At 57.4% G+C, this 27,051-nt stretch overlaps 1 protein-coding gene across 1 annotated transcript; it reads right to left on the reverse strand.

The window, feature by feature from the left end:
- Positions 1-16,562: 16,562 nt before the first annotated feature.
- TBX2 (T-box transcription factor 2) lies at positions 16,563-26,987 on the reverse strand. The gene is made up of 7 exons (XM_055728603.1): positions 25,893-26,987; positions 24,999-25,266; positions 22,414-22,560; positions 21,198-21,274; positions 20,946-21,115; positions 19,080-19,693; positions 16,563-18,197 (listed from the first exon to the last, which is right to left on the reverse strand). Exons 1-7 carry the CDS (start codon positions 26,255-26,257, stop codon positions 17,751-17,753), a joined length of 2,088 nt encoding a protein of 695 aa, XP_055584578.1. The 5' UTR covers positions 26,258-26,987; the 3' UTR covers positions 16,563-17,750.
- Positions 26,988-27,051: the final 64 nt, after the last annotated feature.

The following is a 27,051-nucleotide window of genomic DNA, read 5'->3' on the forward strand; positions in this document are numbered from 1 at the left end:
AACACCTACAGGGAAAACCCATCTAATGGCTGGGGGATAAATTGAAGCCATTTTCTTCATATCCCTCTATTTCTGTTCCCCTCCCCTGAGGCTCCTTGTTGTCAGTGTGCATTATGTAGCCAGGACAGTTCTATTAGTCATATGCTTAATGACTGGAAAAACACACGCAGCCGTTATTAGCAGGGCTGCGCCGCACATGCACGGCCCACTCCAGGAGGACAAGCCCTGGCAGCATGGGGTATCCTGATGGAAAAGCATCCAGGGGAGCAGTGCCCCATGGGGACCCCTGGGATCCAGCCCCAGAAGGAAGCAGGGTGATTTTTTTACCTGGAGATTCAAGGGCTAAATCTCTGCCGTCCCATCCCCACTCGGAGCTGCTCCTACTGGTCTGGGATCCGTGTTTCCTCAGGGGCAGAAGCAGCTGACATCTCTCTGGGCTGGGCTCTGCCTCCAAAGCACGGACCATGTCCCAGGAACTCCTGATCTCCTTCCCGGAGAACTCATAGCAGGGAGGAGCGGGACCTGGAGTTAATCAGGTCAGAAAAATCAGAGCAACTGTTACAACCCCAGCATTCAGGCTGCTTTGGCACCCACCCCTGCGGTCAGTCTTGCAGAGCAGCTCAATTTTCACCAAGACATTGAAAGTCGCTGAGCTCTCCGAGAGCAGCAAACTCAACACCAAGCTCTTCCACAACCACCCCCCCAAGCTGCACAGCACAAGGTGCTGAGCACCCGAAATCCCAGCCCTACACCCACCTGCACAGCTGTTGTCCCCAAAGCCAAGGTCAGCAGGACACCAAACCCCTCCAGCCGTAGCCACAGGGCTCCCGGTTGCGCCATGGAGCACAGAGCAGGATGGGATGTGCCCACCGTGGGGGTGAAGGTGGAGCAGCTTCAGGCACTTGCTGCTGGAAGGGTCCACATCCCTGCGCGGCATGCAGAGGGGGGGTGCACGGGGGTACGTGTGAGCCCTGAGCGCAGTGGTGGGCTCTGCAGAGGGAGGTCTCAGTGCCCTACAGCAGGTCTCCAGGTGGTCTGTGGCCACTGGGAAATGGGACAGTGGTTGTGTCAGCTTTTTTTAATCGGACGCCAGAAGAGAAACACAGGGGGAAAGGGATAGACAAACCTGCAGCTCATACGCACCCTGAACACATCCTGGGCTGCGTTACACAGCTCACGCATGCACATCCCTGTCCTGCGTCGGTGCCACTAGGTCCCGGCAGCACCGCTGCCACCGCTCCTGTCCCTGTCCTGGGCAGCGAGCAGAGAGGGCACAACCTCGCAGTGCCACTAGTCCAGCCGCAGGCATGGTGTATGTCACACTCATCACACGCCTGCAAAAACATGCTGTGGATATAAACTGGACAGATTTAGCGACTGTGGGGCCTTCTGTTTTTCCTTACATCTCTGGACCATTTCCCCACCCCTTAAATGCTCTACATTATTTATTACGTTTCATTTAACCCCAGCCACGTCCTCCAAATAAAATTTATTTTGCAGCTGTCATTCAGGTTTACTCCAGCCTTAACCTCGTAATCCTATTGATTCCCTCATTATTCTCGGAGCGCGGGATTGATTTCATGCCTTCTGTGTTATGGAGAAGCCTTTGCTCATTAATCTCACACACATTTACAAACAGCCGATCCTGGCCATTCATTATTTTCTCATTCCCAACACAGACTCACAAACATTCTCAGCTTATCTGCTCTGCCTCCTCACTTTGGGGTACGGATGGAGACAGCACACGATCCCTCTCCTACAGAGCATCCACCCTGCACTCTTGCAACTCCATGCCCTGAGGCAGAGGGGGGTGATGGGCTCCTGTGCAGAGACAGGGCACCTGAAAAGCCCCCAGGTTTACGCTCTGCATCACCTTTGGGTGATGCCCTGGGACTACATCCCACTTGGAAGGGTCACTGCAACCAACTGAGCCAGGAAAAAACAGAGAACCAGGACAAATCTAGGCTGGAAAGGACCTTGGGGGTCTCCAGATCAACCTTCTGCACACACCAAGGAGCACCTTGGTCAGACCACGTTGCTCAGGACCCTACAAGTGCCTCGTGCACGGGGCAGCTGTACCTGTTGCTGGAGACAGTGCTCTGGTTGCTGACGCACACACACGTGCACACCTCCAAACACAACAGAAGTGTGTTATTTATACAGTGCGATTAATCATCCTGAGTATTTAATATAGCCCCATCGGAGTGCACAGCGCTGTACAGTATATGGAGGAAGACATGACCCCTGTCATAGAGGCTTAGAATAAAAAATAGGCAGACACTATAGTTCAGACACGTAATAAATCCCACTGAAGGGCCAATCTCAAATATTTCAGCTGTTTCCCCCTCCCTCCATAATATATAATTGTCTTTGTTGGATCAATACAGAGGGGCTTTGTGGAAGGAGCATGTTTTAAGGGAAGATTAATGTAGTGAATTATATATGCAGCTAGGAAGAATTCTAATATTTAACTTCCAGGAGGAGAAACAAGGTTTATGTGATGAAATCCTCCTTCCAGGATGGGAACACAGTGCCCGGTGGTGCAGGCACGCGGAGGAGGTGCAAGCACCCCTTGCTCCCAAGGACCTGCTCCTGGAGGACAGTGGCAGGAGCCATCCCGAAGGAGTGGCCGGGATGGGTAGATTCCATCAGTGGTGGAGCTGAAAGCAGCCCAGGCCCAGCTGGGCAGGGGGCTCTGTCGAGGCCGGCCAGCCACGCACCGACATAGCAAGGACAGCAGCGGGGGCTGCCGTTTGTACTGCCGGGGGCATGGCACAGCCCAGCGTGCCTGGGCCATGTCCCTCAGCCCCACTCTGGCCCCACCTGGGGTTTTTGGCAGGTTGTGCCCCATCACACCTACCCGCGAGGCCATGCCGGACAGTGCCGGTGCACGCTGTGCACGCCGTACAGCTGCAGCGCATCCCTCTGGATGCAGCCAGCCACGGGAGCGGGAGTATATTGGTTGCTAAATACATACTATTTATCCATGGTAAAGCCCCTGTGATCATTTCCCTAGGTACACATACACACACCCCATCTGCTGCTCAGAGCATCATACACAAATTAATACCCCTAATCTTATTAATGTGTAATGACACAGGGGGCTGAGCCCTCCCTCCGGTGAGCAGCGCAGAGTGCACCAAGCCGCACCAGCAACCTCAGCTAGGTGTGTACCATGCGAAGCGCACGGCTATCATATGGAATAAATTTAACTGAATCAAGTTTTGATTAAATGCAATAAATATGATTGATTTGGTTACATACCCTCCGTATGACAGTCTGTTTAATTTATTTTTTCATTCTGAGAAGGGATGTTGTATTGATCCAAAACATTAGCTTTGACTACCACCATAAATTCCCATTTTAGGGCAAGCCGCAGCAGCCTTATTAATATTTTTACACTTACCCAGCAGTTGCTGGGGTTAACCCTTCAACAACATACCCAAATTGTGCTGTGCTGTGGGGGCAGGTGGGGTGACCCAACCCCGCACTGGGGGCTGCAGCCAGTGGGGGAAAGTCACGTATTTTAATGCCACCACTACGAAGCCACCAGCCCTTCAGCAGCTCCTGAACTTGTTCCCAGGACCCCTTCAGGCCAGGGCAGTCAGCGTTACCCCTAAGTTAGCATCTGCTCTGGGCTGGGCTCCCTCCAGGAGCCCTCTGGCAGATGGGACTGTGCCCTTGGTGCTGCCGTAGCGTGTCCGGAGCAGGCTGTTTGCTATCGGAAAGCCCACAAACCCCAGCACACCGCTCGCCCTCCACACCATGCCGGCATTTGGACCAACACTACTACAGATTTACTTATAACAGCTTCTATATCTTTCTTTTTAACAAGAGGGGGAAAAATGCCCGAATATTTTTTATATTACTAATAAATTGGAAAAATGCTTTATGTTTTCAATATATTTTCAATTTACTGCCATGGTCAGTATCTTGATTGCTATGCATATTTTATAAGCCATGTCAATGATAACCAGATTTAGCTGTTCGTTTCTCCATAAATACCATGTTATCCACCAAAAGTGATCTCTGGTAACACAGTGCCATTAAAAATAATGCTGAAAAACATCAGGGAAACACCAAAAGCAAAAAGAATAAATCGCTTCCAAGCACATCTTTGAGATACAGGAATTTTTGAGGTTTTAGTTGGAAGATAAGCTGCTTTTTAACACACACTTCAGACAGATCCTGCAATCCCAGTATCCACAAAGCCCTGTAGAAACACAAACTCATTGCAGGCTCTCCCTGCCCACAGAAGAAAGAGTTTCTACATGCTTGCACTGAAGACAATGACAAAAGTCCCAAGAGTGGCTGGGGGCTGCAGGGTCCCACCCTGTCCCTGGCAGAGGGGGGCTCACCCAGCTCGCCAGTCCTGCAGCCAGGACCTGCTTTACAGGTTCCTCTCTCCTGCATCACTTCATATCGTTCCTCTCTCCTGCGTCACTGTGTATCACTCCTCTCCTGCAGGCAGCCTCGCAGTGCGTTGCTTCACTCCGAGCAGCACCCAGCTCACTGAGTGTTTCAGGTTATTTGGCAGCTGCCTGAGCAGACTATGGGAAACCATCTAAATAGCCCCGAAAAACTTCTGGGGAAACTCTTACCAACAGGCAAAGAAAACGCTACGGAGCAGAAGGCATCCCACCTGGGGGAGTCACTGGCTCTGGGGTGCCAGGGGAGCAGAGGGGCTGGTTATGGGGGGATGCTCCCCTGACAGCATCAGGTCTCTGCAGGAGCCACAAGCAAACAGCCCCATGGTGCAGCTCGCTAGATTAACACTCTGGCAACCCTAAAGGGGACAAATTTGGTCTGTATTTTACTGAATAATTTAACTCATGATGAAATCATTGACTTAACAGGCTCCAGATAAGGATTTGAACACAGCTGAGCAGGTCATGTGCTGTGAGGGCATCTCTAAATAATGAATTATTCAGCAAAAATGTTCCTTCTGTCTTCCCTCCCATCCAATTAAGCTATATGCTTAATTGCAAAGCACAGTCCTCTTATTTGCACACGACAGTGGGACCTGGGACTTGGTTCAGTGATGTCTTAGGGAGAAGTCAGCTGCAGCGAGGACTTTGCTTAAGAGGAAGATTTCTCCTACAAATCCAAGAGACCAGCCCAAGAAAGAGTTGAGGCAATGGAGTGATCTGCCCTCCAGGAGCAGAGCTGGAAGGGGGCCACTTTGTTTGGGCCGGGGCTTTCCACAGGGACAGACCCCACCTGCTCACCTCTTGCTTCTTGCTAGAGGCAAACAGCACAAATTCACCCAGACTCATGCAGATGCAGACCTGTGTCCCCCGCCAGACACATTTTAGTCTCGTTGCAGACAGATCTCTTGCTCACTACAGCTATCTTTTATGAGCTGGACAGTTTGTCCCCACTGGAGTCATGTCCATCTTTTCCAGCAGTGCTCTGCCATCAGGATGATCGAGGCAAAGCATCCAAACCACTTGGCAAATGACAGCACAGCCCGAAACACCGCAGCCCTTCAAATCACAAACTCAGCTGTCCCCAGCCAGCACCTGGAGCAGGGCTGGGCTGTAGCCCTTTAATTAATGAATTCACGAATGCTCTACTATTAATTCAGAAATTAATGACAGTCCCAGGCTTCCCAGGACCCCAACAAAGGCGACGCAGGAGGAGATAAACCATTGCACCGCCAAGCTCCAGCTACACAGGGGTGTGCATGAATGGGTGCCAGAGCCCAGCGAGCCCCTTTGAGCCTTGTGCTACAGCTCTGCTACAGCTTTGGAAATAAAAAACGCCAACACGAAGCCATGGCAGCACAAGGGGCTTGCCTCCCTTCACCCTTGGCAGCAGCCTGAAGAGCCTCAGCTCAAAAGCAGCAAAGTATTTTCCCATGGCATGCTGGCTTTCTTGTTTTTAAAAATAAAAATTAAAAAAATTAAAGCTAAAGCCCCTTTTCTTCTAGTATTTAACGTGTGAGAGTTTCTGCATGCCCAGGTTAGGTAAACATTAGAGAAGATTGTTTATAGAAATTATATACAGAGTGGTGCTAGTTTAATTTATCAAAAAAGGTTTTGTTGAAATAAATTCATTTTACAGTGAAGCCCACTTAAACCTGTTAAAGGGGTGACCTCGTTTAAATGACCCTGTTTGTGCTTCACCTCGGGGACAGCTCGCCCAGCACCACGATACCATCTTCCAGCATAAATACTCGCCCGCTCTCCTGGAGCAGGGACCTGGCCGGCAGCAGTGCTGCCAAGGAGCGGGGTGCTGTGGGCAGTGGTCCCGCAGGGCTGGGCAGGATGCGGCCTCCGAGCGGCCGCTGCAATGGAATGGCTGAACGCGTGTCTGCGCCGCGCACCAGCCAGCCGGGGCAGGTGGAGCAGCGGGTTCAGCGGCCGGGGGGCCGCGGGGTGTTGCAGCAGCAATGCAGCTCTTGGCACTCCTGGGGCTGACTTCCCACCTGGGGGGGACGAGGGATGGGGAAAGCCCCCCAGCCTCTGCCTGCCCCACTGCTTCACCTGACACTGCTGCTTTGCTATCGGGCCGATTGCTACCGACACCACTGCTACTACCAGCTTGACCGGATCACTCTTATTTGGGAAATAAAAATAAAAGTAAGCCAGTAGCCATTTCTCCCCTCTCCTGAAATCGAGATGAACGGGGAAAAGCAGGATCTCTGCTCTCGCCTCCCCTCTGCTGGCCCCGGGCAGCCGCAGCACCGGCTCCCAGCTTTGCTCCCCGCTTCGGTGGCGTTAAGCACAGCACGGCCACCAGGACCGCGCAGGATGCAGGGGACAAACCCACCCGCATGTCTCCCTCATGACACAGGCCAGATTAACGGGGGAAAATTGATGCTAGCATGTTTAACGGAGATGAAATGCTTTACAAATGAGCAGATGCATTAATTTGAAGCACGTGCCTGTAAGAGTTAATCTTCGTACAGAGCGATGCAGGAAGCACATTCATTCACTCATTCATCCATCCAGGAGGCATCAGCCAGGTATGGGGCTTTGTGCGGTTCCCAGAGTCTGGCCTAAAGGTATTTATAGCCTAGAGCTGGGAGGAAACCAGCCAGAAAAAAAGGGATGGGATAAGGGAAGTGATGTACGCAAAATCCACCAAGGCAGGATTAATATTGCCGTGTTAACAGAGGCAGCAATTTGAAATTATCCAGGAAAGGTGGATAAAAACCTGGAAAGCCTAAGAGCCAGCTCTGATTTCAAAGTCCATGGGAGCATTCCAAGGCAGAGCTTTAAAATTAGAAACAGCATACAAAGTTACTTTTCCATTGAAATGTTATGTTTTCCTTGAAAAGAGCTTTTTCCATCTCAAGAACGTGTTTTGTCACTGAGCAGTAAGTGCATTTCCCCTGACAGATTTGCTAAAGCAAAAGCTCTTGCAAAAACCAGAGAATCGCATCCGGGCAGTTGGCAAACAAATAAAGGCCAAGAGAAGAGTCTGGGCAGCAAGTTCCCATCTAGGGAGGTTTGCTGCTCATCCTCTAGGCACTAGGGGAAGAAAAAAGTAGTGCATCCTTCCTTGGGCAGCCTGGGCGTCTGCCCTCGCCCCTCCGCTCCCCCCTGCAGCCCATCATTCCCAGCAGGGTGTCTGGGAGCATAGTCCCTGTGCCTGTACCACAGTGCGCTGCCTATCTGGTATTTCTCACTTGAGAGACAAAACGGAAAAGCAAATAAGACTGCTGACTCCGGGAATCTTCCAGTAAATCCACAGAAATCACCATCAACTGAATTCAGGACTTGCCTACAGCCTTAAACACGGGATTCAGACCCTCAAGCTCCTGCACAGAGTAGCACTGCTGGGGCAAAATCCCTCGTGCATGACCCAGGATGGAGCAGACCCCACGCCCAGCCTTCACTCAGACTGTGAGAAAGCCCCAGCACTTCGGGCAACATTCCCTCTGTAATAGCAGGGATCCATCAGGATCACCCGAGCTGCGATGGGCACAACACCCTGATGTTCAACATCATCACAGCTCCACCAAGCACTGCATCACTCGCTGTCCTCTCGTTTCCAAATGGTCTAAATGCCTAATCCCACAAGCACGCTTTGTAGTGCTGCGGGATCCCCAGCGTTCCCCCAGAAATGGCTATGTGACAGCAGGTGTCACCGACCACTCCTGGTGCTTGCCACACCACAGAGCATCACGGGGCAGAAGAAGAAATTTAGATAGGTGGGAATGTAAAAAGGGGATGTAAAACTCCAGGAGGTCACCAGTCCCTGGCTTAGAGGTGACCCCGCTCCCACTGCAAGGCTGAGCTTTGTGCTAGTGGGACAAGAAGCGTCTGGAGAAAGTGTATCCCTGGCATGCCCCCCACAAGCAGCCCTGTACCACCGTGCTTCCCTGGGAACCCACAGACCCACTGGGGGACAGGCTCCCAGTGCACGGGGAGGTCGCTGGAGGCCAGACCCTGGCAGTGCCAGGGATGTGGCTCCTGTGAGGCTGGCAGGTACTGTGGGACACAGCCCTCCCTCTCCTGCCTGCGCCTCTCCCTCCGGACCACCCCAAGTCAGCCCCGCTTTGAAGCCATGCCAGGGCTGGCGGCAGCGTCGGTGCTGGAATAAGATGGCTTTTAAACTCAAGAGTGAGATGAAAAGCAGCCAGAAATGCATCTGAAGGGTGACCGGAGGGCTAAGGCTGCTTTTCTCATGCTCGCTTATCCCGGGCTGCTCTGCCAGAGCCCAGGTCCCTGGGGAGCATCTTTCTCAAGCTCTGCTGCCTGCCCCAGTCCTTTGCCGCTCGCATCCTTCCTCTGCCAAGAGGTGAAGCAGCGACAGACCTTCAGCAGATATGTAAAAAACACATTTTTTGTCATTGAAGCTCCCATGGCGTTTCCTGCTGTGACTCCCAGGAGCCCAACTCAGGCCCTGAAGCGCCAGCTGAGGTGCTTCATCCCAGGAACAGCTGCAGTTCTGGAGCAAGGGAGACTCCTGCATTGCTTCTCAGAGCAATTTGGGAGGAGGAATGGGAGACACGGAGGCCTGATGCTGCCCGGCAGCTGGCAGCCTTCAGCAGGCATGCACGGCATGGCACTAACAGGAGAACCCCATTCCCTTCCCCAAAGTGCTCCAGGCTGAACCTGCAGTTCAGAAAACAAACCCGTTTTCTGGGCACTGGCCACCTCTGCTGCTAAATTCTTCCCTGCAGAGCTATAAACCCCTGCCCAAGCAGCCCCGTTCCCCACAACAGCAGGCCCGCAGAGAGCTGGGGACGGGCACCGTGGGGCTGGTGCTGAGCACATCCCTGTGCACCTGCTGCCTCACAAGGAGGGAGATGAGGAGCCCCCCTGGGCAACAGCAGCTGAGTCACTGCACTAACAGAGTGACCAAAGCCTTAAATCGGGTTTAAAATACCCAAGGACCTGGAAGGGCTTTTTACCTATTAGATTGCTGCTCTCCCACCCATTAAGGTTAACAGAAATGGTTCTGCTAAAAGCCAACCCAAAATGCCACGGCTCCACGGGGACGCAGCCGTGAGCGCTGAGCACCCACAGCAGCAGCTTGGAGCTCGTTGGAAAGGTCCAGAGACAGCACAGAACCCGCGAGGCGCTGCTCCTGGCATTAGGAACACAGGAGGCCGGGAGAAGCACGGATCTAATGAGATTTGCACTAATTCACGTGATTGTTTGTAAGAACAATGCCGTGCTAAGCCTGTTAAGCCATTCTGGCTGGCCAGGGAGGGCTCTTTGCTCCCACCAGCTGCAGACTGGGCTGGCCCCACAAAGCGGCCACACGCCCTCCAAAGCCTGAGGTTTGCTCGCAGGAGAGGGACATACAGTTTTGCCCAGGAGAACACAGCGTACTGAGAAATTTTTGCCATTTCACCTAACCAGAGCCCTCAGAGCACCCTCGGGGAAAAAAGTCTCACTCCAGTTTGATGAGGATGCCCTCCCCGCACAGTGCTGGGCTCCACGACCCAGCGCAAGCATTGCACCACGCACGCTCTGCAGGGCACATGCAACTGGGACAGCAAAGCAGGAGCAGCCCTGTGGCTTTTCTGCGCTGCAAACCCACCATCTCTGGGCTTCTCACTGGGATCTCAATTGAGAATTTACAGCACCCAAGGGCAGCTGAAGAAGCACAGAGGATCAACACCCCCCCCAGTAACCCATTCCCTGCCCAGTGGGTCACAGCTTGCACAAACTGGCAGCACCTCAGAGATGTGCCTGAGTTTCTACCCATTGCCCTGGTGGAGGAAACTGTTGTTGTTGTTGTGTGCTCCCTTTCCTCTTATTTTTTTCTTTCCTTAATTGAAAATTGTCCAAGCCTTCCTCAAGATGCTCCCAGCAAAGGAAAAGGTTACCCCAGTAATCAGTCCCATGGTGCCAAAGAGTCTGCACCAAACTCAGCTCCAGCCTCCCCAGCTCTGGGGGAAGCAGACATAAATACGGGTCTCTAATCTCAGGCGCGGTTGCTGATAATCTGTTCTGCAATTTGCAGATAGGGTAGTCTGGGCGCTTGCAGGCTCCAGGGATGCGCGGAGAGGGCAGGGGGAGGCAGGACCTGGGCCCCCTCCGAGGGCTTGGGCTGGTCGTGGGTCTTTTTTGCCAACCACCCACAGCACACATGGCCACCAAGGCGCCTGGGCCTGATCCTGTGCCTCCAGAAGTGGGAGTTTTGGCCTTGGATTTGTGGCAGTTTCTTGGGAAGCCCTTGCCTGTTCTGGAGGCATCATAGGCATTGGTGGGGTCTCAAAGCAGCCAGACTTTGCAGAGGGGAGGACTGGGGGGGCACCCTAGTCCTGAAGTGGGGTCCCAGCAAACACCTAAGGTTACAGGGCAAGTGTGTGAGCTGCAAAATCCACGTTTTGCAACAAGGAGCCACACCGAGATACCCCAGAGTCAGGGTCCCTCTGACCATCCCCACCTGGGGGGACTCTACCCACCAGCAAAGCACCTTCCAGTGCTCCCCATCATTGCTGCCTACAGTGGGGAGCTTGCTTGGCCACCCTCTCACAGCCCGAGCAGCTTCCTGCCCTGGCCCACACTTGACCAAGACCAGTCACAACACTCACCGGTCACCCCAATAAGAGCGACCTCTTCCCCCCTTTGACGAATGGGCCAAAAGGAGGAAAACACCCACCTGTTCCCCCGGGGGGACACAGGGACAGGACCATGCCACCCACTCGGGGAAGGAGCAGGATTCCCCCTCGTGTCACTGAAGCACACAGCAGTATGACAGCACAATTCCCTCAGGAAAGGTGAGATTTCTGCCCAGTTCTCCCCCCACCCCAGGAAAATGGGCCTTTCACAGGCAAAGGGCTCCGACTGCCCCGGCTGTCAACCCAAGGCTGGCCCCAACCTGGAGGGATGTGTCCCTACTTGAAAACAACTGGTTTTAAACCAGTCCAGCTGGGATAAAAATCCCTGCAAACGCTCCCTCTCGTGGAGGTGGGCTCTCTCGCTGGCTGGGAGACTGGGAAAGGTCTTTGCCCAAAAACCATCCCAAGGGTGAGGGGCCCTGCAGGAACAAGGGGCCCCTCGCAGCATCCCCACGGAGCCAAGCCCTTGCTGCCCAGTGGGGATCTTCGGCACAAGCAGGAACAGGACTGGGCAGGCTGGGTGCTGGCTGCACCGCTGTATCCATCACTCGAGGACCTCAGAAGCTTTAACAGCCAGACCACCTTCCCCCCTCACTGACATGGGCAGAAAGCGCATGTATTTAGCATGTGGGGAGTAGAGGGAAATGCTGGGGATACACAGCTGTTGGTATTTACCTTGGCTGAACCCTACTGTGAGCGATTTGCCTCTTGTAAAGCCACTTTGAGGGTGTCCCCGAGCCCTGACACGGCCTGGGCAGGGAGGACAGCTCTCAAGCTGGAGCACGGCAGGGACAACAGCACTGCAGTGTCTCCACCAGCTCATTATTTCCCAAAAGTCTTTAACAGATTCCCCACAACTGCACAGGATTTTGCACTGACAACACCTTTCTCCTGGGAACCCAGCCAAGATCTCCACAAGGTCATTTTGCAAAGACAATTAGGTAGTCCCTCGACAGTGCTGTCTCATTTTAATTAGATCTTATTTCCAAAGAATTACCAAGTGTGCCAGGCCCAAGGCTGAAGGCAAGGACCATTTACAGAAATTGATGAGAGGCAAAGGGCAGATGTACCTGTGCTTATGTCACCGGTTACAGCAATGCCAACGTGGCAAGGGAAAGCAGAAGCCCTTCTTGCATGATTTCATCCCTTAATACTTCGGACAATACAAAACCCAGCGTGCACAAGACAAACCATCACCACTTCTGGCTGCTTGTTTGTGCTTAGGCATCTTGCAGCAAAGCGTTTGCTGCTCTCGGGGGGTGGGGTCTGTGGGTGTGATGTACATTTTTAGGAGAACCCACAAAGCTGGGCGATCCACGGGACGGCTGCTCACACGTGTTTGTGTGTATACACAGGACACACGTATAGGAAAAGTGAACGTATACCGACATAACTGCCCTCAGCAAGGTGCACCACAGCAATGCCGGGGGCAGGGCCCAGGCTGCAGGAACAGATGGACCAGAGGCTGGGCACAGCCGGGGGATGCAGGGGAGTTACTGCTGCAGACGCCCCCCAACCTCTGTGGTCTGAGGGAAGCCAGACCCATGGGATCACTGGCAGTGCCACCAATACCAGCACCCCAGGACCCTGCCACCGGCTGCCCCCCCGGGGCCGCCCCCGCGGCGCGGCGCGATTGCGCCACCTGGCGGCCGAGCTCGGGCAGCGGCGGGCACGGCCGGGCCGGACAGGGCTGGGACGGGGCGGCCGCCCGGGCCTGGAGACACGTTTGGGAGCTGAGGCGCATCCCGGGGAAGAAAACCCTGCTTCTGCTGGCCCATTGGTTTGTGCTTCCCCGGTGAGCCCGGAGCAAAGCGGTGCGGCGCGGCCCTGTGCCGCCCTTCGGCGGGGAGCTGAGAGCGGTTTGGCCCCTCCGAGGAGAGGGGCGGAGGGGGCAGCGGGGCGCCCCATGGCAGCCTCCGGCCCCTCCCGTCGGATGTCCCGAGCAGAGACCCGCCGGGGCGCGCCCGCACCTCCTCCCTTCCCGGAGCGCCCCGGGCAGGGCTGGGTGGGGGGCATCCCCCGCCGCCGTAAACAACAGGAATAAACCGAGAGACTCCCTTTCCCCTTTCCCACTCCGCCTCAGCGCAACCCCGGAGCAAACGGTGCCGACGGCTAAGAACCGGCTTTGCTTCCAAATAAACAGCTGCTTTTCCCCTGATAATGTTTTTAAAGCCCACCGCCCACCGCCCCGGACACTCGCACAGATTAAAGCGGCTGTGGGAACCTTGTGGCAGGAAAGAGCCTGGACGGCTGTTCCGTCCTTCTCGCACCCCCGGCCCGGGGCTGCTATCTCCGGGGTTTAACGGGCTGGAACCGACTGCGGGGGATGGGGGGAGGTTAGAGTTTGGGGCTCGGGGGAAGGACCCGGACGAATACAAGGGAAAACCCTAGAGCAGACAAAGGGCGGGGGAGGCTCACCCGAGCGGGCTGCGGCAGAGACAAGCTGTACCTCCCAGCGGGGTTCTGGGACACCCCCTCGGGGCGCAGCCGCCCTCGGGGGGCCGGAGGGAAGGAGGTGCCCGCAGCCCCGCCGACCTTGCCTGGCCCAGCGAGAGCAGAACGCGCTCCGCGCAGCCCCGTAAATCACCCCCGGCCCAGGTGCGCAGCCCCGCCCCGAGGCGCAGGTGCCCTGCGCGGGTGCGCAGCGCCGAGGAGTGCCCCGCGCCGTGTGTGTGTGTGTGTCTGTGTGCAGGGTTCTGTGGCGTCCCCCGGCGCTGCCCCTTGGCCGTTGATCCGCGCTTGAGGGTCCTCTTCCCCGACGACTGTGCCCCGTGCTCGCACCGCCGGGGCTGGCGGGCTCAGTTCACAAGGGGGATCCGAACTGCGTGTGGCAGCGAGCGGCCCTGGGAGCCCCGCCACGGGGGGGTGGGGGTGCTCCCTTCGGGGGCAGGACCCTGGCACCACCGGGTGCCCAGCGTCATGGAATGGTTCTCGGGGTGCTGCCCTGTCAGCGCTTCCTCTGGGGTGCACAGTGGGTAGGTCCTATAAACCCCTCTCAGCAGTGACAAAAAAACCACATTTCCCACCCTCCCTGCCCAGCAGGCAGGGCCTGAGCCCCCCAGCACGGTGCCACCCCCCCTGCCCCTTCTGCCACGCACCAGTGACCCACCGTGCTGGGTGGCACTGGGATGACATGCAGGCACAGGGCCAGCAGCACAGCCCGGGCAAGGGCTGGCATGTCCTGCAAAGCCACTGCGGGCCTGTGTGGGGATGGGAGCCGTGGCAGCCAGCCCCCTCCCCAGGGCTGTGAGATGCTCCGGCCAGAACCCGTGTTCCTGTTTACAAACACCCGCCCGTGGACCCGTTCCAGCAGCGCCATTGTGCTGCACAGCGCCCGTGGCGGCCAAGTTCACCAGGGTTTGTCCACTGGGCCCACGGCGCCCTCTGGGCAGGAATGCTATTTTTAGTGTCTAAGCCAAGTACCTTGTGCATTTAGCTAAGAAATTCAAAAGCCACTGCTAGCCCTAGCAAAAACCCTCGGTGCTGGGGGATCTCACTGTGCTGGTGACCCTGCACCAGCATTACCTCCCGGTTAAACACCAGCACCAGACAGAGGTCACCCAAGCACCCAGCGCTTTATTTTTGTGACTTGAGGGTAACCACAGCACAGCCACATCAGGGTTTGTTGGGTACATTGCAGGGTGCAGAGCAGCAGAGCCGGGGGGGCAGGGGGGCTGTGCCCCTGCGGGGCCTCCCAGAGCCTTTTCATAGCTGAGAAAAATAATCCCAGCGCAGTGCGTGACTAATCGGTAGCTGCTCATCGAGCTGTTTGAATGGGGTTTCTCAGAGCCTGGGTTTGGCCTGGGCTTCTGCCATACTGCTCCGCTGCCCATACCCCGGCTGGGGGGCAGCCCTGCGCCCTGCCTTTGGGACTGTCCCTCGAGGGCACCGCCACGAGCCCACGCTGCAGGGAATGCTTTTTGTTCCCCGTGACGAGCAGTTTTGTGCTCAGTGGGCAGGTGGGGATGCCCTGCTGGCACCAGGGCTTAGCCCCTGAGGAGGAGGAGGTGACATTTAAACCTTCACCGTCCCTTGGAGCAGCTGGACAGCATGGGTGTCCCTAACCCACCCAGGTGGCAGGAACCCAGCATGAAGTTCCCCCGGTGCTGTCGGTGTTCAGCACCATCACCATCTCCTTGCCGTGCTCAACCCCAACAGCTTAGCCTAAACCCAGCATGGTTGGAAGGGTGGTGGAAAGGGCCAGGGGAGCCCCCCCACTGGCCTCCACCTCACTAAAATTAGAGCCCATTAAATTGTTACTCATCCTAAGCAATGTTTATTTGAAAATAATCCTGCAAGCCTAATTTTAGTAACTACACTTCCCTCCTCCTCGTTAAGCTGCTCCCACCCTGCCGGTCCATCCGTGTCCCACCCGGGCCTGCGGAAACAGCCCTGCTCCTCTCAATGAGGCACAGCAGCTCCTCTCCTGCCGTCGGGCAACCCAGCCCCAGCATCTCCCCTCAGATGCTGCCACGAGGTGGGGGGGTGTCCGCAGCCCCCTCCCTGCCTGCAGCCCCCGCGGCGCGCTGGGGCGGGGGTTCGGGAGGGAGCCCAAGGAACAGCCGCGACCGCTCACGACCCTCCCCGTCGGGGCCGGGAGGCGGCGGGTGCGCGGCGGCACCAGCAGAGGGCGCCCTGCGCCCGGCACTGCGCCTCCGCGCCCGAGGGGGACTCGCCCCCCGCCCCGCCCGCAATTGGGCTCATAAATCTTCCCCGGAACGGGAGAAGGGTAATTGGTGAGGAAAAGGGCTGTTTGCGTCCTCCCCGGCCGCGCCCCGCAACGCCCCGAGCGGCTCCGGCTGCGGGGGGGACCTGGGGACTCACAGCCCCTGCCCCGCGGCAGCCCCATCCCCGACGGCGCCCGGCCATCGCTTCCCCGACGGTGCCGGTATGGCCAGCGCACCCCGACCCCGGCCGGTACGGGTGCACCTGAGCCTCTCCCGCCGCCGGCAGCACCGACGCACATCCCTGCCGCACGGCGGGACGGACCCGACGTGCCGGGGCCCTGCGCACCCCCGCACGGTCCCGCTCTGCCCCCGAGGACCGTGCGGACCGACCCGCACCCGCGGAGGGTCCCGGCGCCACATCCTGCCCCGCCGCACCCGGGAAACTCCCACACGCGCCTACTAGCGCACCCGCGGACGCCTCCGCGCCTCGCCCTGCGCACCTGCCGGTCCGCCCCCGCGGGGGGGGACTCGTGGAGCGGACGAAGGACCTGAAGGCAGAACCCCCCGACGGGCAAAGCCGGCGGAGGTTCCCCTTGCGCGGGAGCAGCTGCGAAGCGCTCCACGGACGCGGGGACCCTGCACCTCGGCGCGTTTCAATCTCTCCCCACCAAACGCTGGGCCCGGCAGCGGGTACACTGCGCACCCCGCTGCGCACACTGCGCACCCCGCTACGGGAGGCTCCGCGGCCACCGGGTGACGCGGTCCCTCGGGCCAGGCCGCCCCGCGGCGCTCCGCACCTGCGGAGAGTGGCGGCCCCGACGGGGCGGGAGGGCGGCGGGAATGAAACAGGCAGGAGCCGGCAGGGCTTCTCCGAGTAGGTTTTTTTATTGAAAGATGTGAGAATTCATCAAAACTGAACAGACAGATACCCGAGTAACCAGCACGTTGCAAATCATGTATCTTTTTATTTTAAAACAAATATAGAGCACAGTCCTGTGATATTTAAATTTATTATACTTTTTTTGTTGTTGTTCTGGAGTGAAAAATAAAAACCTGAGGTTTATTCCTGCATTTTCTATACCCCGCACTGTAGCAATATTTTAGTTACGTTTTGGATTCGTTTTTGTTTTGGTTTGGTTTTTTTCCTTGCAAAAGTCCGTTAAAGAACTGAACCCTTAGTTTCAATGACTCCAAAAATTGTTTTACCGGTGGCACATGATTGTCCTAGAGAACAGGCGGGATAAACAATATTTTAAAACACAGTTAAAGAAACCGGCATCTCCTTCGATCACAAAGAGCTAAATAGTTTTCATTTACAATATATATGTTCATGTAAAATGAAAAAAAAAACCCAACAAAAAACTTAAATGCGATGAGTTAAACTCTAAATATTATGTACACACCAATGTACAACTCTGAATAAATTAATACCAATTTGCATATTCTGGGATCCTTATAGCTTATTTACACAAATTACCATTTATTTCATAAATATCCGCCTGGATACCCACAGGGCTCTCCCCGCCGTACCTGCTCTGCGCGGTGGTGGCTGCCGAGGAGGTTTGTTTGCCATGTTTTGTTTCTTAATTCTTCCCCCCCCCCCCCCCCTTATTAGCTTCCCCCCCCCCCCTCCCCTTGCACAGATGAGGTTTCAGCCCTGCTCACCTCCCCGGGGCAGGGGCTGGGATCGGGGCCGCCCCATCCATTGGGTGCCTCTGTATGGGCTCGCTGCCCCTCCCCCCCGCCCAGAGCTGCCCAGTGCCCAGAGCAGGGAACGGAGGGGCTGGGGGGGGGGTGTCTGTGGCTGTGCTGGGGCGGGGGGAGCTGCTCCCAGTCCCACAGCCGGAGGGACAGGCGAGCCCTGCGCTCCCACCTCTTGCTCCTGGCTCTGGGGCGGTGGGTCCGCTTGGCCGGCGGGTCTCCATCCCTCTGCTCCAGCACCCGGCTTCCCGTCTGCCCCCACCCCTCGCTCCTCAATAAATATTTATACTGTGCTGTACAAAATACCAGTGCTTCTCCGCCCCGCCGGGAGGGCTCGCTGCCCGCCCCGTCGGTCACTTGGGGGACTCCCTGCCAGGTGACAACTCCCGCTGGCTCTCCAGCCCGCTCACCAGTCTCTGGATGTTTTGCAGTTCGTTGAGGGACTCCTTCAGCGAGCCCTTGGGGGAGGCAGCAGGGCGCTGGCTGCCCCCCTTGTGCAGGGGCACCTCGGGGAGGGGGCTGGATTCCCGGCTGCTGCTGGCCTTGGAGCCCTCGGAGCCGGGGTTGAGGCTGGCAGGCAGGCCAGTGGTCAGCAGGTTGGTGCTGGGTGGGATGGTGACCGGGAGCTGGTAAGGGCTGAAGCGCAGGCGGGGACGGCTGCTGCCCAGGAAGGGGTTGCGGGAGAGTGGCCCGGCGGCTGCCGCGCTGGTGGCCGGCATAGCTGAGGCGGCTGCCGCAGCTGCTGCCATGTAGGTGTAGGGGTAGGGGAAGAGTCCGCCAAAGGTGGGCATCGGGATTCCCTGCGGAGAGAGGAAGAGGGGTGAGAGCCGTGCTGATGCTCCACTGCATCCCCCCTCCTGCCTGCCCCCTGTGCTCCCCCAAGAAAGCTGAGGTGAAGACAGGACATCCTGGTGTCACCCTAAAAAACACAGCATGGGAATATCCCTGTAGGACAGGCCGAGGGAGGGGGTACAGCTGGGGAGCCCCACCTGCCCTGCACTAACCTGAGCTGGTGCCAATGGGCATGTACCCCCCCTCCAGGACCTGCCCCAGCACCCCCCTGCACCCTGGGTATCCTTGTCTGTGCAGCATCACAGACCTTTAACCACATTAAAACACATTGTTAAGTAAGATTGATAAATCAGGAGAGTTCAACGACATCTTTATATATTTCATTGTAGGGGCTGGGAAAGGCAACACAAGCGCAGACATTGCGGGAGCCGTTTCAGGGGTGACAGAGAGACTGGGGGCTGCTGGATGGGGACAGCCAGGTCAAGCAGTGCCATAGCTCCTGACTCTGCCCCTGCCTATGGGGGGACAGTATCAGCTGCAAAACCATCAACGGTTCCTCCTCACATCAGCCCCGAGGCCAATCTTCAAAATGTCCCCCATGTCCCACCTGTGTGGCACCAGGCAGCACGTCAGGGGTCTGGGGGAGCATCACCCCCCCATCCCCATGGGCTGCAGGGGACACAGGGCAGGCTGGGGGCACCAGCAGCTCCTTACCTGCACTGGGACCACCCCACCTGTCCCCACACCAGCGTGATGCTGGCCAGGCCTGACCCGCATCCCCGAAGTGCTCTGCTCATTCAGGGGGTGTTGGGGGAGCACACGGAGAAGAATGCCCAGAGGCTGGCCAATGGGGATGGGGAGGGGGACGTGGGGTGGGCGCAGAAGCTTACCTGAGAGGCCAGCATGTGCTGGGAGAGGTGGAAAGGGAAGGGGGTGGCTGTCCCTGCCGCGCCAGGGGCGGACGAGAGTGCTCCGTTCTCCAGGCTGCCCCCGCCGGTCACTGAGGCCAGCAAGTGTCCCATGCCCATGGCAGAGAAGGCGCCGGGCGCCATGGCGAACTGTCCTGGGTGGATGAAGAGGGGCTGCCCAGCACCCAGCGGGCTGAAGAACTGCTGCCCATGGAGGCCGGAGAGTGCCAGGCTCTGCAGGTGCCCAGCACTCAGGTGCGGGGGACTGTCCGTGTGCACCATCAGCGGAGCAAAGGCCTCCTTGCCCAGCCCGCCGCCCTCCACGTCCTTCTTGCCAGGGTCCGGCTCTTTCCTCCGTCCTTCCACCTTGTCCTTCTCCAGGCCCCGTGTGCCAAACAGGCCCTCACCGGGACCCTCCCGGGGAGATGCACCATCCTTGACCTTCTCTGGGCTGCGCCTCTCCTTGCTCCGCTCCTCTAGGCACTGGGGGCTGCCACGGGGTGTTGCATCCTCCCCGCCAGGGGTGGCTGCTGCCACCGGCCGCTCCTCGGGCGCCTTCTCCACCTCCGCGTCACTGTCAGCTCCCAGCTTCTCCTCTGCAAAGGGATGGAGGGGCAGAGGGTCAGGGCAGAAGCACCCAGGGGAGGTGAGGAACGGGTCACTTGCAAGAGCCCTGGTGTCGGGGCGAGATTGCGGCAGCAAAGTCCCAGTCATTATTAATGGGAGAAACTCATTTCAGGGGCAGAAATGGGCCCTCGTGCCACGGTCGCTGCTCTGGGGAAAGGGGATTAACAACAGCAGTCCTGTTGCTCTGCCAAACAGGAAAAACATGTTTGATGGAGGACCAAAATCTATCACAGCATCGCTCTCAGCTGCAAACTCAAAGCGGGCTGCGGAGCGGGGGATGAAGAGCACACAGGCGGGTGGACAGCACTGGAGGAAATGGTCCTGTATATATTTAATTACATGGAGCTGATCAACAGCGTGCCGTGGATTTATTCCAAATGTGCAGGTTGAGGCAGGTTAAAGAGGCAGTTTTAAGCCAAGAGGTATGGCACAGACCTTCCTAAAAGGGGCTTTAATTGGAAAAAACCCATCGAGCTCTCAGTGGAGGAAGGGGGACGAGGGGCGAGGGGATGGTGAGGGTGAGGGGAGCGGAACCCCTGCCCGACTGGCTCCCACTAAACGAAAAAAACATTTTGGTGCGGGTTAGGTGAAGCTCTGCAGGCTGGGGTGAATATTCAGGGAAGCCTTTGAAAGAGGAGAGGGGTGTAATAAACCCTCCCACCAGCTCGAGGGGGGTGGGGGTGGGGGGGTGTTGCAGTTTTGATGAAGGTTTGCAGGGAATCAGGCTGGTGGAAAGTTTAAAGAGCAGATTGATAGTGCGGCAAGACAAAATCCAGCATCTAAAAACTGCAACGTGGGAACTGCTAGTTTATTTTCATTTACTAGCTTGAAACCCTGGAGTTACAACATTTTTTCCCCCTTTCAAATGTATTGATTTTTTTCTTCTTTTTTTTTTCTGTTGTTTTTTTTTTCTCCAGGGGAGTGTGAGCTAGCCATGAAAGGCAGGGCACACAGCGGTGAGGAACCGGGCAAACATGCGTAGCGCATAGGCTGCCTTGCCATTTCTTCATGTTTACATGGGTGTATAAACAGGAAAACGTTGCAACCCGTGCACGCCACTCGCCTTTGCTCTGCTCCTGCCCGCTCAACCCCTGGGCTCCTCCATGCCCATCCCCGTCCTTTTTCTCCTGGTGGTTTGCCTCACTGCCCCCAAGAAACCGGCCCCGGGGGAGCAGAGACCCGGCGTTTGGGGCAATGTGGGACCCACATCTCCTCCTTTACCTCTGCCGCTGCCCTTGAGGCGCAGGGGGCTGGGGAGGGTGCCCACGGGCGAGTGGAGGGCATCGCGGACTGCCGAGGGCTCGCAGGAGGAGGCGTCCGACTCGCCGCCATCGCGGTCAGGCTTGCAGGGCTCCTCGTACATCCGCAGGGACGGCAGCGAGAGCTGCTTCCTACGGGGCAAGAGGCAGCGTCGGGCACCGCCGGACCCTCCGTGGGCACCGAGCGCGGGGCCGCGGTGCGGGCACCCCTTACCTCTTCTCCCGCCGGCCATTGCCCGTGTCCCGAAAGCCCTTGGCGAAGGGGTTGTTATCGATTTTCAGCTGGGTGATCTGGGGGGGGGGAGACGGAGAAAGGAGGCGGCATGAAGCCCTGCCCGTGTCCCCCCCCGTCCCCCCCGCACCGTCGGGGAGCCCGGGGTATGCTGCACAGGCTGCGAAACGCGCCGTGGCCCCGCTTTAACACACCGCATGCTTTATTAAAAATGATGCTGAGGTTTGGGCTTTAATTATTAATAGAGTCTTAATGATAGGAAGTTATTTTTCACGGCCCCCCGGAGGGAAGATGGCGACTGAGCCGCGCGGCGCTGGTTAAAAGCTATTCTTATCCCTCCCCGCCACCGGCTTCTGGGGCCAGTGACATTAGGGCGCTCAATAATTCATGGCTCCCAGATACGGCCCCGGGGGGGCTCTGCAAAAAGGCCCAGCCCTGCGCCCCCCCCCACCTGGCTGGCCCGCAACATCCCCATCCCCTCCTGCCGCCCGACGGGGCCCACCGGCCGGCGGCTGCCCCGCGCAGCTTGCGGCGGCCGGGCAGACAAAGTGCTTTTTAATCGATTGTGACTCTTCGCCATAAACTTTACGAGGGAAACAAGCCCACCAGGACCCTCAGACAGAGCTGTCAATTAGCATCAGCAGCCAGGGGTGGAGGTGGGGGTCAGCTTTTGGGTTAAAACACACACACGCACAACCCTTGGAGGGGGCCGGCAGAGGCTCTCCACTCCCCACCGAGCTCTCCTGGCTCTGCTGCTCGCAGGGCAACACTTGCTAAATCATGAAAGCAACTAAAATTAACTTCTCTGGCTACTTTTTTGGCTCACCCTGAGCCCAGGGCAACTTCTCCCCGGGCTGCTCAGGCCACGGTGCTGGTCCCTGCAGCACAAACCCCCATGGCCCACAGAAGGGGCAACAAAGTCCAGGGGGAAAATATTAACAGTAATAATAGCATACTAATAATAGCATTAGCAATAGCAATGATAACAGTGTTAGCACGAAGGGCACCTCCTGCTCTGAGGGCTTGGTGTTTAACCTTTCTCCTGTTGCTGCCTTTTGGCCACGCTCCCCCCACATGTCCTTAGCACACAGAAATACACCCTGAGCAGGGGTAGGGGATGGGACAGGGGTGGGCGCAGGGCTGGGGGCAGGGGCCAGGGCATGGGCAGAAGGGAAGGGCAGGGGCTGCCCGGCCCTACCTTGTCGTTCTGGTAGGCAGTGACGGCAATGAAGTCAGTCTCAGGGAACACGTAGGTGCGGAAGGTGCTGTAGGGCAGCTTGAGGATGTCGTTGGCCCGGACTATGTGGAACCTGGGCTGGTACTTGTGCATGGAGTTCAGGATGGTCTGGGTGGGCGAGAGAGCACAGCCCGCAGCTGCCGTCAGCCTCACGGTCCACATTACGCGCGCTTCTAGCTACCTCCCGACAAAAATCCCTTCTCTCCCGAAATCAACCAGAAAAAAAAACCAAAACCAAATTCACCGTGGGGAAGGAATGCCGGCGGATGCCAAGGAGGGAGATTTCTTGTTTTGTTTATGCCACTGCACGATCTGCCCCCACACAAGAAGGGCAGGGGAAGCAGGCACAGAAGCATCTTCGCGGGTGCTAAGCACGGCAATAAAGCGGCAAAAGGGATCTCCCCGTTTTATTACAACCCTGCAAACGCCAGGCGAGTTTTCGACACGTTTCTCGCCGCTTTTCACATTTCCGTCCTTTTTTTTTTTTTTTTTAAAATACCCTACCTCACTACCACAAAAAAATAAAAAGCCTCTCGATCCGAGCCGGTGGCGGCAGAAACCCGTGCCAGCCCCGGCCAGCGCCTGCAACGTGAAAGGAGCATTTCACCATGAGCCATGTTAAATTTATGTCTCGGAGCAACGCTGCAGAAGGAACAGACATTTTTAATTTTTTTTTCCCCCAACCAGGTGTCTGAAAGCTTCGCCAACACTCCAAGCCATTCTTTACCTTTCCATTTTGGTTTTTTGTTGGGGTTTTTTTGTTTGTTTGTTTGTGGCTTGTTGTTTGGTTGGGTTTTTTAACCCGAATTCACCGCGATTTGGCTGAGGATTTTTGGAAGTGGCTGAACCCCCCGAGCCGCTCCAACCTCCTGCCCCTCACTGCCCGCCCCGGCAGCGCTGTCCTGCCCGACGGCGATTAAATAAACCCTGGTCGGGCTGAAATGCAGCGTTCACCGCCCGGGCTTGGTAGGGGAACGGTGAAAGCTTGAGTAATTATTGTCAAATACCGTCGGCCAAATGGCTAAATAATTATCACTTCATTTCGTTTTAGAAGGCAATAAAAAAAATCCCCCCTTTTTTAACCCCAGCAATAATCACCTGCTGATGAACTGTCGGATCGCTATTCTATTGATATCATCTAGACGGGATTTATCATGAAAACGGTGCAAAAAGTCTCATTCAGGCGTGCAAATCTGCATTCCTTCAAAAAAAAAAATCATCTCTCTCTGACCAGATGGGCACTGGCTAAACCCTCATCTCCCAGATTTAACACAGAGGCCGGATTTTGGACAACGACAGATACAAGAAATCTTTAATTGAAGGAGGCGAACCGTTAAAAACGCTGAATCAAACTACTTTTCCCCCGGTATTAAAAAAAAAAAAAAAAGCTATTTTTTTAGACTCCCTCTCTATCGATTTACCTTGCTATCTATAAATAACCTCGCAATGTATTATTTAACAAAGATGCTGTTTCCTGCTTTAAGAGAGAGAGAGAAAAAAATCCACATAAGAAGAGAGGAAAAGTTACCCGGGAGCAGCTGAGCTGCCCTGCACCTCGGTGCCGTGTCCCGCAGCCCGGCAGCTCCCGCTCACCGCCCTGTCGCCACCGCCGCCCACGGACTGGCCCTTTATCGCCCACAGCTTGCCCAGGGCCCGCAGATAGCTGCCTTCCACGCTGTGATTTTTTTTCCCCCCATGCATTTCACGCAGGATCACGCTCCCCTCGCGTTTTGACCCTGCTTTCTGCGGCTCTCTGCCCAACACGCTTCGGTTTCTTTCTTCCTTTTTTTTTTTTTTTTTTTTCTTTCTTTCTTTGGGCTGTTAGTTTTTAGGCTTTGTTTTTTGTTTTGACATTGTTTTACCTCCTTAAGGTGATGCAGATCAATAGGGAAACAAAAAGAATCTTTCAGAAGCAGACCGTGCTGCCGACGGCTCCCGCCCTGCTCCCGGCCGCGGAAACCCAGCACAGGTGCCACTGTCTCTAGCACCGCTCCCCCGGCACGGCTCGGCACGGCACGGCTCGGCCATCAGCGGCAGCCCCGGCTGCACCTGCCCGGCCGCAGCCCTGCCGCCCCGTCGGGGCTGCCCCCGCTGCATCCCCCGGCACGGCTCGGCCCCGCACACCCACCCCGCTCCCCGCGGAGCCCCGGGGCCGGGCGAGGCGGCAGGACAGGCCGCGGAGGCCGGCAGGGTCGGGGGTACGGGCCGAGGGGACCCTGAGGCTGCCCGCAGCCCAGCCTCCCTCTCCCCCGAGGGAGCTGCCCCCCGGGGCCGGGCAGGAGCGGGGTCGGGGGGGCTACGGGACAGCCGGGCCACCGCAGGCCCCGGCAAGGCCCCGCCGTACAGCCTGGCCCCGGGTGCGCTGCTGCCGGCTGGAGAAGCCGTTATAGCCCCGCGGCACCCCCGGTCGCCCCCGGGCAGAGCAGGGCCGGGCAGCCCCGGCCCCGGGCGACCCCCGCGCCTGCCCGAGGGTCCCTGCCCATGGGTTCCCTCTGGGGGCAGGTGTGTGTGTGGGGGGCTCCGCTCTGCCCCGCAGCCGCACTTACAAAGCCGTGCTTGTCCGAGATGTTGTTGGTGAGCTTGAGCTTGTGAAAGGCAACAGGTTTGGCCATCCACTGCTCCCCCGTGGCCGGGCTGTCGGGGTGGATGTACATGCGCTTGGGCATCTCCGGGTCGGCCTTGCCGGCGACCATCCAGCGGGAGTTGTGGAACTTGTACCGGCAATCGTCGGCCGCCACTATATCCATCAGCAAAATGTACTTGGCCTTCTTGTCCAGGCCGCTCACCCGCACCTTGAACGGGGGGAACATCCTCCTGCGGAGAAACCCAGAGCGGTACAGGGCTGCGCCCGCCCGCCTGCCGCCGCCCCCCGACGGCCGCGGCCCCGCCGAGCCTCCCCGCACCGCCCGCCGCCCCGAAATCATCATCTTTTCGTTCCGCTTCCCCCAGGGTTTCCAGCCCCTCACGCCCCACTGCTTCCCACCCCGCTCTGCCGCCCCCGCCATGGCAGAAAGCTGGGGAAAAGCTCAAAAATCCTATTCCGGGAAATAAGGGGAGAAGACGCCTCCCGGATTCCCCCCCGCCCCATCTCCGTGCCCTCCGACCGGGGCAGGGGGCACGGGCAGGGCCGGGGGCGACCCCGGCCGCGGGGAAAGTTTGGCAGCGGCGAGAAGCGGCGTGAATAAATGCAGCGGGGGATTACGGGCGCTCAATTAGCGCGCACAAATTTAATTTGAGATCGCGCTCGGAAAAGTAGTAATTGGGGGGTGAGGGGGAAGCTCGGAGGCGGGTGAAATATCTCCGAAAAAACTCCAGGGATCGAAACTCGCCGTCTTAGTCCACCGGGGCGGGTTTGGCGAGCACCGGGGGATGGAACGGAGGGGCGAGGGCGCTGCGCGGCCGCGCAGGTGCGGGGCGGGCTGCGCGGGGCCGGCTCTTACCTCCCGGACTTGGTGATCACCATCTCGGTGCCCAGCTTGTGAAACTGGTCCCAAAGCTCCTTGGCTTCCAGCGTTACTTTGGGGTCGTCTTCGACCTCCTCCTCGGGCTCCAGGCTCTTGAGCGAGCGCAGATGGGCAGCTTGGTGGTGGTGTCCCAGGGCCGAGACGTGCAGCCCGGCCTCGGCCGCCCCGGCCAGCCCCGGGTCCGGCATGGGCTTCGCCAGCGCCGCCGGGGGCAGAGCCAGAGCGGGGAAAAAGGAAGGCTGGGCGGCTGCGAGGAAGGCGGACATGGGGAAGTCGGCCGGCCGGGGTGCGTGGAAGGGGTGGTAAGCCATGGCAGTCCCTGGGAAGGCTGGATCTCTCATCGGTGCATCCACAAATCCAGGAGAAAAAGAGGGATTCCCTTTACAAAAATGTGTGTGGTTTGTTGGGTTGTTTGGGTTTTTTTTTCCCCCTCTCTCCTGCCCAGCGAACTCGCTGGAGTCTCTGGAAGAGGAAGGAAAATCAACAACACACACAAAAAAAACACATACACATACAAAAAAAAAAAAAAAAGCCGAAAAACAGCGGAACTAGATCTGGGAAAAAAATAAAAAAGAAAGGAAAAAGAAGAAGAAGGAAAAAAAAAAAAAAGAGGCAGTTCCCGGCTCCTGGGACTCCCGGTCTGCGGAGGGGAGACAAGTAGGTCCTTATTTTTTGTTGTTGTTGTTGCAGCGAGGGAGAGCAATCGAGGGAGCGAGCCCTCCCGGTAACGTCCTTTCCCGGCACTAAAATAGAAACAAAAGCCGGCGCGGTGCTGCGCGGTGCTGCGCGGGCGCGGCAGGGCAGGGGCGGCCGCGGTGCCCTCACACCCCCGCGGGCCCGGGCTGCGCCCCGGCGGGGCCGGCCCGGCTCCGCGCTCCGCGGACGGCGCTGGGGCGAGGGCTGCTCATGGCCAAGGGAGCCCGAGTGGGAACGGCGAGATCTTGTCCTGATCTCTGTAAAACTGTGACTATCTCACATGTCCTTCCTGCTCTGATCCGCCCGCTAATGAGCCAAGCCCCCTTGATTGCTGATTTTACGCGTTTCAGACCAATTGTGGATCTGCATAGGCGTGGTTTTGACAGCTCCGGCCAAGCTCCGGGGCGCGGGGGGGCGGGTGGGGGGGGGGGGCGCCGAG

Source organism: Falco cherrug, chromosome 1 (assembly GCF_023634085.1).
Source record: "Falco cherrug isolate bFalChe1 chromosome 1, bFalChe1.pri, whole genome shotgun sequence".
NCBI lineage: Eukaryota > Metazoa > Chordata > Aves > Falconiformes > Falconidae > Falco > Falco cherrug.

Excerpts from the sequence above, each read along its gene's own strand:
- TBX2 (XM_055728603.1), bottom strand. The coding sequence starts at position 26,257 with ATGAGAGATCCAGCCTTCCCAGGGACTGCCATGGCTTACCACCCCTTC. Across the intron at positions 22,561-24,998 it reads TCTCGGACAAGCACGGCTTT|ACCATCCTGAACTCCATGCA; the intron begins GTAAGTGCGGCT and ends TCGCCCACCCAG. Across the intron at positions 21,116-21,197 it reads AATGGCCGGCGGGAGAAGAG|GAAGCAGCTCTCGCTGCCGT; the intron begins GTAAGGGGTGCC and ends CTTGCCCCGTAG.